Genomic DNA, 10448 nt, shown 5'->3' with positions numbered 1-10448 from the left:
CAGCATCACTGTCCAGGGGAAGCGCTGCCATTTCTAAGTAGAAGAGGCTTGGGGGAAGGGTCTTCCTGTGGTGTGGGGGGCTTGGAGCTATGCTGTCATGTCACTTACACCAGACTGAGGACATTTATTGACTATGGTTGACATGGAGTGTCACTGCCAGACACACACATCTGAATACACTTCCCTGCCCCTAACTATTATTCTTAAATAAGTCTGGCTTCTCACTCTGACCTCCTCAGATCCCACTGTTTAGAGAACATATCGTGGCATATCTTGATTGCTGGTCACAGCGCATCCAAGGATGGGAAAATAACAAACAGCTCGTTGATCCAGAATATAAAGGTCATCTCTACTGCACATAGCCAGCTAAACTGGAAAAAAGGTAAATTAAAAATCCAACAAATTGTAAAACATTAAAAAGTTTCTCTCTTGAAAACCTGACTTCCCTCATCTAGCAGGGCGCAAACCTTCCCAGCTTTCAGTTTGGGGAAATGAGTGAGTAACCTGAACCCGAGCGGAGAGTCACTCATTTTCTGCTTCTTACTTCTATCAAAAACCCCACTTGAACTCAGCGTGCGCAGATGGGCGAGGAACAGAGTTGGTGTTCACAGGAAGCCACGCGCCCTTCAAAGGCACCTGTCTTTCTTAGTGCACTGCTTCTTGAGCAAGCCGGGCACTGCCTCGCAGACCCGCCTTGGAGCCACTTTCAGAAAAGCAAGGTAAGGTGGCAGATGGGGTGGGGTGCTTAGGTCCTCGAACCCTGGGCTGCTCTGTGCACAGGTGTGCGGGTTTTGGAAGTGCTGAAAGCTGCCCAGCTAGGCAGCCAGCCGATCACTTGGGCATCCCGGTCATTCTGGTGGTTCATCCTAGTTGGCACTTGTCCTTATCACTCACACACAGTCCTCCCAGCCCTCCTCTGACTGGCTCTCACATACTTAACAGTGCTCTCCTCCCGCACACATCTGGCCTAAACTATATGCTCAGAACACACAGTTAATTTTCGTTCACCACATATACTTTTCCACTTCTGGCTTCTATCAAGACTCCCGGCTCAAGAAACACCTGCCAAATAAGGGCTGCAGAATAATTCCAGACATTAACCAGCTGTGTCGACTTCTATTGCTTCTCCTGATAATTTCCTAACACCTCAGCCTCTCTTATTCCTTTCATTTTCACTGGTAAAATGATGGCGATAGACCAGAATAGTTACTCGTTTAATTGGAATTGATAATCATTTAACACAATTTTTTTGAGAACCTGCGGTGCCCCAGGTCTTCAGCATCCCTTTGGAGGAATAAATCAAAACCTCTCTGAGAAACACATACTTTGGGTGTTTGGGTGTGTGGCGGTCAGAGTGGGAGATGGGGAATGTATGTGGAATTATTGAACAATGTGATAGGGTTTTGATCAAGAATATCAGGGTTCCACTAAGAAGGATGCAAGGAGAGGTGGCCTTGAGGCAGAAAGCCTCCTGCATTGCTCTGATTCACATATGGACATGTGTGTAACTTTCAGAAGATTTTAACCTCTTCATCTGCCAATTTAGACAGGAAATGAGGGTGGTTGTGAGTGTGTGTGTAAGGTTAAGATTGTAACCTCATCTGCCAGTTTAGATAAGAAATGAGGGTGATTGGGAAGGTAGAGATTTTCTTCCTGGCTATGATATGACTCTTCTAGATTTATCCTGCTAATTGCCACTCTGATAGGATTCGTGCGTAAAATTGATCTTCGTATGCAGTTCTGATGAAAAGACCAGAAATTTCCCTCGACTCACCCAACCGAATACTGCCACCTTCCATAGGGCCTGGAAAAACACATTTGTTGCTTTAGTGTCAGATTGGCCCAGGAGTGGCTAGTACCCAGCTGGGGAGTCCAGGTGCGTTCCAGGTAAGACAGTGCTCCAGAGTGAACACAGGACTTGGGTGTGGTGTGCTGTGGCCCACCTGTACCAGTGCTCAGGAGCTGATTGTTAAATCTTCAGAAATTTTGTGGGGCAGTTGGTGATTTGACCTTGGACATGGTGGGAGTGTTTGGGCTTCCCCAGTGGCTTGATGGTAAAAGAATCTGCCTTCAATACAGGAGATGTAGGTTTGATCCCTGGGTCGGGAAGATCCCCTGGAGGAGGGCACAGCAATCCACTCTGGTATTCTTGCCTGGAGAATCCCATGGACAGAGGAGCCTGGTGGGCTACAGTCCAGGGGGTTGCAAAGAGTCGGACACAACTGAAGTGACTTAGGACACACACATGGTGGGAGTGTTTACACCGTGGAAACCAGCAAGAGCCACACATCAGAGCCCCCCAGGGCCACCTCCTCACCCTCCCAGACCTGGTTCACCTGCAGCACGTCACTGGGACTTGGGGCCCAAAGAATACATTCTCTGTGTGGCTCTGTGGTCTTCGGAAGACACTTAACTTCTCTGAGACTTTTGTGAGTCATGCACACCACAGCTCAGTATGGTTCTTTGGGTTAGAATACCAGGTTTTTGTTGGAAGGGGTATAAGAGCAGGAACACACGACTGGGATTGAATGCACAATGCCAGTGAACATGTTCTGAAATCTGTGAAGTGCAAAGCACACGGAAGGAATTAGAACATTTATACAAAAGCAAGAGGTCAACCTGGTTCCTTTCTAGCCTGATGATTTAACTAAGCCATCTCTGAATTTTGGGCTTTACAATCTGAAGGGGAAACATGCATAGATTTTCTATCCTTTTTTTTTTTTTTTTTTTACTTTCATGTCAGAAAGGCCCTGGGAGTGGTACTGTTGGTCAGGTCATCTGGTCTTGTCATTTCTGTGAGTGATTTCAGTAAATACCAGACTAGCTTTCAGAAATATATCCTTGAAAAACACCTCATTGAAAGAAGGTTTTACTTCTCCCGCTTACAAATGGGAGAACCAGAGCTCCCAGCAGAGGGGTAGGAAAAGTGGCAGAGCTGGGATTTGGTGTCTGTCTGCCACCAAAGGGCAGGATTACTGCACTTCGGCTGTACTGCTCTTCTGTTCAAGGACCTGAGCCCCTCGATGCCGGAAGCTTGGGAAGAGTGATGATCTGGGCAAAGCAGCTATGCTCTGCACACAGCACTGTTCTGATTTTTCTGTTCTTATAGAAATCTATTGGCTCTTCCCCTCATTAGGTTCTTCTGGTTGGGCTCAGACCTGCCTTGAGGAGTCTGTAAATCTGAAAATGAACCCCACAGATATAGCAGACACCACCCTGGATGAAAGCATCTATAACAGTTATTATCTCTATGAAAACCTCCCCAGGCCTTGCAACAAGGATGGCATCAGGGCATTTGGGGTGCTCTTCCTGCCCCCACTTTACTCCTTGGTCTTTCTCTTTGGTCTGCTCGGAAATTCTGTGGTGGTCCTGGTCCTGTTCAAGTACAAGCGGCTCAAGTCCATGACCGACGTGTACCTGCTCAACCTCGCCATCTCAGACCTGCTCTTCGTGCTCTCGCTCCCTTTCTGGGGCTACTACGCTGCAGACCAGTGGGTGTTTGGGCTTGGCCTCTGCAAGCTGATTTCTTGGATATACCTGGTGGGCTTCTACAGCGGCATCTTCTTCATCACACTCATGAGCATCGACAGGTACCTGGCCATCGTGCACGCTGTCTTCTCCCTGAGGGCCAGGACCTTGACATACGGGGTCATCACCAGTGTGGCCACGTGGTCAGTGGCTGTGCTCGCTTCCCTCCCTGGCCTCTTGTTCAGCACGTGTTACACTGAGCGCAACCACACCTACTGCCAAACCAAGTACTCATTCAACTCCACGAGGTGGAAGGTCCTGAGCTCCCTGGAGATCAACATTCTAGGGCTGGTGATCCCCTTGGGAATCATGCTGTTCTGCTACTCCATGATCATTAGGACCTTGCAGCACTGCAAAAATGAGAAGAAAAACAAGGCAGTAAAGATGATCTTTGCTGTCGTGGTCCTCTTCCTGGGGTTCTGGACCCCTTACAATGTGGTGCTCTTCCTGGAGACCCTGGTGGAGCTGGAGGTCCTTCAGGACTGCACATTTGAGAGGCACCTGGACTATGCCATTCAGACCACAGAGACCCTGGCTTTTGTTCACTGCTGCCTCAATCCTGTCATCTACTTCTTCCTGGGGGAGAAGTTCCGCAAGTACATCGTACAGCTCTTCAAAACCTGCCGGGGCACTCTGGTGCTCTGCCAATACTGTCGACTCCTCCCAATGTACACTGACACACCCAGCTCATCTTACACGCAGTCCACGGTGGACCATGATCTCCGTGATGCTCTGTAAAAACTGAAAAGTCAAGAAACAGTTAATAAGCTTCCCAAGTTGAGAGCTTATTTAAAATTGTATCAAAGTAACAGTTTCCTGAACAAGTACAGGGGAGAAGAAGAATTACATCCACTGCAAAAAGTAGGGCTTCTCACCTGGCAGTCACGTTTTCTTCCTGCCAAGTACAAGTTCAGTGTGACCAGAGTTCACCTGGACCGAGGCATCCTTCCTTGCTGTGCCAGGCTTTCCTGCAGGGATGAGTAAACCTGAGGAGGCTTCTGAGCATGTATCAGTGAGGAGAGAGATATTTTTGGAAAGGGAAGACCATTCCCTTCCTACCTGAACTCGTGGGATTCTTTAGAGGGGTTTGTAGAGAATTGACTGGGGGAGTAAAGTGCTAATTCTTGCTGTGCAAATGAGGCCTTTAAACTTCTACTAGCTTCTGTGAAACAATATAGAAAAACTTCGGCATACTGTCCCAGTGTTTTCCTACTCATATATCTGAAGCACGGTGTACTCAATGAAGCCAGGTGTCTGCAGAAACAAATAGTAAAGAAATGAACTTAGATCTGAATTCTTTTATTGTGAAGGATTATTTGTTAATGAAAGCCAAACTTCCAATGCTGATGACAAGTATAAGCTGTCATTAGAATGGTCTGATTTCTAAACTTGAAATGCAAGGCATTAACAAATCTAAACGTAACTTGTAGAAATTCAAACACAGTTTCATAGGCTTCTGGTGCGTTTTATTTTCATTAATACATGAGTATTCAAATTTAAGAAATAATACATAGGCCCAGATACATTTATCTGGGGTCTTTTACTCATTTACAAGCATTTCCTTCAAAACCAAAAATAACAAGGACTAGTCAAGTAACAAGACAACGCTTCCTTAATCATTTAAAAGTGCCTGCCATAAAGTAAGGCAAAAATAATCCACTAAAAGTTAATGCTGATATGGCATAAAAATGACTTCCAAAAAATTTGGAATTGTGTAAAGTGTCATCTTTTAAAATATTGGCCCTGGCTTTTAACTTTTGGATGATTCAAAATTTCAATCAGTCACTTCTTACAAGTCATTTTAATTATGTAATTAATCATTAAGAGAAATCTCTGTTCTTACAGCCTTAATCAGAATTAAGACTTACAAAGTCTAAGGATATCTGTAATTGCTCCAAAAGCAAAACCTGTTTTGCAAACTATTACCTGAGTTAACCAGTTTAAAATGCTTCTGTAAATTTACACATTATTGCATGCTTTCCATTTATAAAGAATGCATTTCCAGAAAATGTATTTTCAGAAGGTGATTTTTAACAGGGTAAGTTGATATTGCCTTTCTAGAAATACAATAAAAGACAATAAATAGACCTGTGTATAGTTTTTCCTGGTTATGTGTATGTTTGGTCTCCCACTGGGGATGAGCATCTGAGCCGCTAATGTTCCCGTTGTCTGGCTTGATCGTCTTTGCTACATGTCATAGAAGAGATCCATGTCCCGAGAGGAAGAATTAAAGGTTTCAGTGTTAAGATAAGCACTTGGGATGGAGAGGAGTCACTACTCACTGTCACAAAAGTGCTTGGGGACGAGAGTGGATGAGGAGTGGGGACAGGAGGGTTCCTGGGCAGTCCTTGGAAAACCCCCACGTGACATGGCAGGGTCTGCAAATTATACTTCTGTGTTTCCTTGTGCGTCTGAGCCATTACTTTCCTCTCCTAGCCTTGGTTTCCTCTTATTTGTAGAGCAGAATAGAGTTCAGAGTGATTGAAAAAAAAGATGACTACTCAAAGTATCTATGTTCCTTGGTCATAAAGTGTGGTTTTGAACTTCCCAGCCAGTGGCTGCCTCCCCTTTCCTCTTAGCACTTGCAGTTTCATTCATTTAATCAACAGGAGACAGAAATGTAAGGACACCAAAAGACAAAGACTAATCAACAGGGTTTTACTGTCCCTTTAGTGTCCATCACATCTAACGCTCACCGAGGCTGCAGACCACACAGCTCCTGCGCCCCATCTGAGGATGGGGTCACCTATCACCTCCAGTACCTCAGGGCCTCCCTTGCTCCAAAGTTGGGAGCTGTCCCCTCAGGATGGGAATTTAGAACCTCTGGTGACACCCAAACGTAACCCTCTCAGCTCACTGGAAAGAAAGTTCCTTCCCCTTCAGTAACAAACATAGAAACCCCAGCTTGATTTCTACACAAAGTTTGGTTTTGCTTTTTTTTTTAAGGGTGCCAGGACCAACAATCACCAGCTACCCAAGAACCAAAAAATTATACTTCCAAAATCTCTTGATGTTGATTCTGCAAAGAACAAGAGCTGTCCAATGCGTGCCTCTTGTGACAGAAACCCTTTTTAAGGTGGGATAACTGTGAAACTCCAATACTTTGGCCACTTCATGCGACGAGTTGACTCACTGGAAAAGACTCTGATGCTGGGAAAGGTTGGGGGTGGGAGGAGACGGGGACGATGGAGATTGAGATGGCTGGATGGCATCACCAACTCGATGGACATGAGTTTGAGTGAACTCCGGGAGTTGGTGATGGACAGGGAGGCCTGGCATGCTGTGATTCATGGGGTTGCAAAGAGTTGGTCACGACTGAGCGACTGAACTGAACTGAACTGTATGTTTTCATTAGGACATTAGGACCATTCTTCTCTTGCTGCACCATGTCTAGCTTCTGGGGAACACCAGTTCAGTTCAGTCGCTCAGTCGTGTCCATTTGCGACCCCATGGACCACAGCACGCCAGGCCTCCCTGTCCATCACCAGCTCCCAGAGTTCACTCAAACTCATGTCCATCGAGTCAGTGATGCCATCCAAGTATCTCATCCTCTGTCGTCCCCTTCTCCTCCTGCCCCCAATCTTTCCCAGCATCAGGGTCTTTTCCAATGAGTCACAGACTAGGTGTAATTTCTTTAAGAACAAAAGAAAGAGGTTTGCTTTTCAGATGATATCATTGTTTTGGAATAAGATAGAAGTTATGTCTGCACAGCATTATGAATGTACTAAATGCCACTGAATTGGACATTAAAATTTTTTTTATTTTTATTTTTTGATCACACTATGAAGCATGTGGGATCTTAGTTCCCTGCTGCTGCTGCTGCTAAGTCTCTTCAGTCGTGTCCGACTCTGTGCGACCCCATAGACGGAAGCCCACCAGGCTCCGCCGTCCCTGGGATTCTCCAGGCAAGAACACTGGAGTGGGTTGCCATTTCCTTCTCCAATGCATGAAAGTGAAAAGTGAAAGGGAAATTGCTCAGTCGTGTCTGACTCTTAGCAACCCCATGGACTGCAGCCTACCAGGCTCCTCCGCCCATGGGATTTTCCAGCTGAGAGTACTGGAGTGGGTTGCCATTGCCTTCTCCTGACCAAGGATCAAATCCCCTGCAGTGGAAGCCTGGAGTTTTAACCTCTGGATGGCCAGAGAAGTCCTGAATGGTAGGTACAGTTTTAAATGATTGGTTTTATTGTGTGTGAATTTTACCTCAACAACAACAAAAAGAATAATAAGAAATAGCCCTATTAGTATCTGTCCCATAATAGGCACTCAAACTCTTAAATAAAAAAATGTCACCTGCTTCCCAAGAGAAGGAAGAATGCTGGGTGATGTACAGATCTTTATGGAGATTTTTCAAAGAAACTCTTATAACACTCTCGGACATTTTATGCAATGATTTCTGATTTGTTGGGAGTCTGTCTTGTACCACGCGAGATGGTAGGTAACGGGGAGGAGGATAGGATAAAAGAGTGGGCTCTGCATGTATAGATTGCAGCCTGAGAAGGGAAAACACAAGTACAAGTACAAGATCAACTATGAAGCAAGCAGGACAGATAAAATAACAGACTCACAAACAAAATGCTTCAGGACCCCAGACGAAGAAGGAATCAACGTCATATGTCAAACTTCAACTAGCTTTTGAAGTTGGCTTTATAAGAGAAGTGTGACTTTCGTGAATGGAAGGGAGGAAGGACATTCTAAGCTGGTGAAATTGCACATGAAAAGCCTACCCCTTGTGGTCAGAGAGGGGCGAGTAGGCTTTTGGAGTGAAGGAGGGTTGGGTGGGGAGAGGAGCAAAAGAGGAAAAACTGAGACAAAAATTAGGGACCTTATTTTTGGCGGCAGTTTTGAGCTCCTGGGACAGTGGCCATCCTGCATCAGGCTGGAGGAGACTGTTGGGGTTGTGGGGTGCTGTCCACACACCCTGTGCAGAATGAGGAGTACTCACCCCATCCGCTCCAGGAGCTCTCAGCTGGTCTCTTCAGGACAGTCCTCCCATGGGGGCAGCTCACTTCCAGTGCCTGAGTCTCGAGGGGAAAGAAACACTTGCCCCCTTGCGTTAATTCGGGACACGCTGATAAGCCATTCCAACCGCAGAGCTACCCGTAAGATGAGCTGAGCCTCTGTTGCAGCGACATTGTGGTAACAACTTCTCCTACTGCCCAGTCCTGCTTCCTTCATGCCCTTACAGATGTTGTTCCCAAGAGGACTCCCCATTAAATCTCTTGTATGTTCATCTCAGAGTCTCAGAGTCTGCTCCCAGGAACTCAAGTCTAAAATGGGAATTCTGGATCATCACCTAATATAAATAGGATTGACCCCAGGTGTGGGAAAATGAGGAGGGATAGAGTTTGCATCAGGCTCTCCACTCATCACCCTCTGGCTCTCAACCCATTTGAATCTTGGTTCATGTGCTTCCTTTAGTCAGCCTCACCGTTGCTGTCATAATTCGCCTGCCTCAAACCCTGAGCCATCATCCCTACTCCACTCTCTTTCTGTTATGGTAACAGCTCAGCTCTACCCTTGGCCATGAGGGCCTGTATTCTGCACTGGTCTGTGGCTTCCTGGACTCAAATGAACCAGACACAAGTTCCATTCATTTCTGGGGTCATGGTACTTCACTCCTGAATGGCCATTATCAAAAAGTCTGTACACAGTAAACGCTGGAGGGAGTTCCCTTATGGTCCAGTGGTTAGGACTTTCACTTTCACTGCTTTCAATGCTGAGATCTGAGTTCCATCCCTGGTCAGGGAACTAAGATCCCACAAGCCAAGTGGTATGACCACCAACAACAACCAAAAAAAATGGGAGAAAAATAATGCTAGAGAGAGTGTGGAGAAAAGGGAACCCTCCTACACTGTCGGTGGTAATGTAAATTGGTGCAGCCACTATGAAAAACTGTATGGAGGTTCCTTAAAAAAAGAATAATAGCTTTTCATGAAGATGGCGCTGAAGGCGAAGAAGGAAGCCCCTGCCCCTCCTAAAGCTGAAGCCAAAGCAAAGGCTTTGAAGGCCAAGAAAGCAGTGTTGAAAGGTGTCCACAGACACAAGAAAAAGAAGATCCGGACATCACCCACCTTCCGGCGGCCCAAAACACTGCGGCTCAGGAGGCAGCCCAAATATCCTTGGAAGAGCGCCCCTAGGAGAAACAAATGACCACTACGCCATCATCGAATTCCCCCTCACCACCGAGTCAGCCATGAAGAAGATAGAAGACAACGACACACTGGTGTTCATCGTGGATGTCAAGGCCAACAAGCACCAAATTAAACAGGCTGTGAAGAAGCTCTATGACACTGATGTGGCTAAGGCCAATACTCTGATCAGGCCTGATGGAGAGAAGAAGGCATATGTTCAACTGGCTCCTGACTATGATGATTTGGATGTTGCCAACAAAATTGGGATCATCTAAACTGAGTCCTCTCATGATGGACAGGGAGGCCTGGCGTGCTGTGGTTCATGGGGTCGCAAAGAGTCGGACATGACTGAGCCACTGAACTGAACTGAACTGAAACTGAGTCCAGCTGGCTAATTCCAAATATAAAAGTTTTCACTATGTAAAAAAAAAAATGAATAATACAGCTGCCGTAATCTAGCAATCCCAATCCTGGGCATATACCTGGAGAAAACTCCCACTCGAAAAGACACATGCAGCCCAATGTTCATAGCAGCACTATTCACAATAGCTAAGACATTCAGATATGACCTAAATCAAATCACTTATGATTATACAGTGGAAGTGAGAAATAGATTTAAGAGACTAGATCTGATAGATAGAGTGCCTGATGAACTATGGACGGAGGTTTGTGACATTGTACAGGAGACAGGGACCAAGACCATCCCCATGGAAAAGAAATGCAAAAAAGCAAAATGGCTGTCTGGTGAGGCCTTACAAATAGCTGTGAAAAGAAGAGAAGTGAAAA

The 10448-nt window shown here is 45.9% G+C and overlaps 1 protein-coding gene, 1 non-coding gene and 1 pseudogene across 2 annotated transcripts; 2 read left to right on the top strand and 1 right to left on the bottom strand.

The window, feature by feature from the left end:
* Positions 1–579: 579 nt before the first annotated feature.
* On the top strand, positions 580–4630 carry CCR4 (C-C motif chemokine receptor 4). The gene is made up of 2 exons (XM_055414738.2): positions 580–719; positions 3137–4630. Exon 2 carries the CDS (start codon positions 3187–3189, stop codon positions 4264–4266), a length of 1080 nt encoding a protein of 359 aa, XP_055270713.1. The 5' UTR covers positions 580–719; positions 3137–3186; the 3' UTR covers positions 4267–4630.
* A 1841-nt stretch (positions 4631–6471) lies between these two features.
* Positions 6472–6601, bottom strand: LOC129548247 (U11 spliceosomal RNA). Its single transcript, XR_008684324.2, has one exon. It is a non-coding gene; the product is annotated as a U11 spliceosomal RNA (small nuclear RNA).
* A 2861-nt stretch (positions 6602–9462) lies between these two features.
* Positions 9463–10120, top strand: LOC129547638 (large ribosomal subunit protein uL23 pseudogene; annotated as a pseudogene).
* Positions 10121–10448: the final 328 nt, after the last annotated feature.

This window comes from Moschus berezovskii, chromosome 24, assembly GCF_049115385.1.
Source record: "Moschus berezovskii isolate FMDL1 chromosome 24, NW_MosBer_1.0, whole genome shotgun sequence".
NCBI classification, from domain to species: Eukaryota; Metazoa; Chordata; class Mammalia; order Artiodactyla; family Moschidae; genus Moschus; species Moschus berezovskii.
This window is presented reverse-complemented; position numbering and strand designations above follow the sequence as displayed.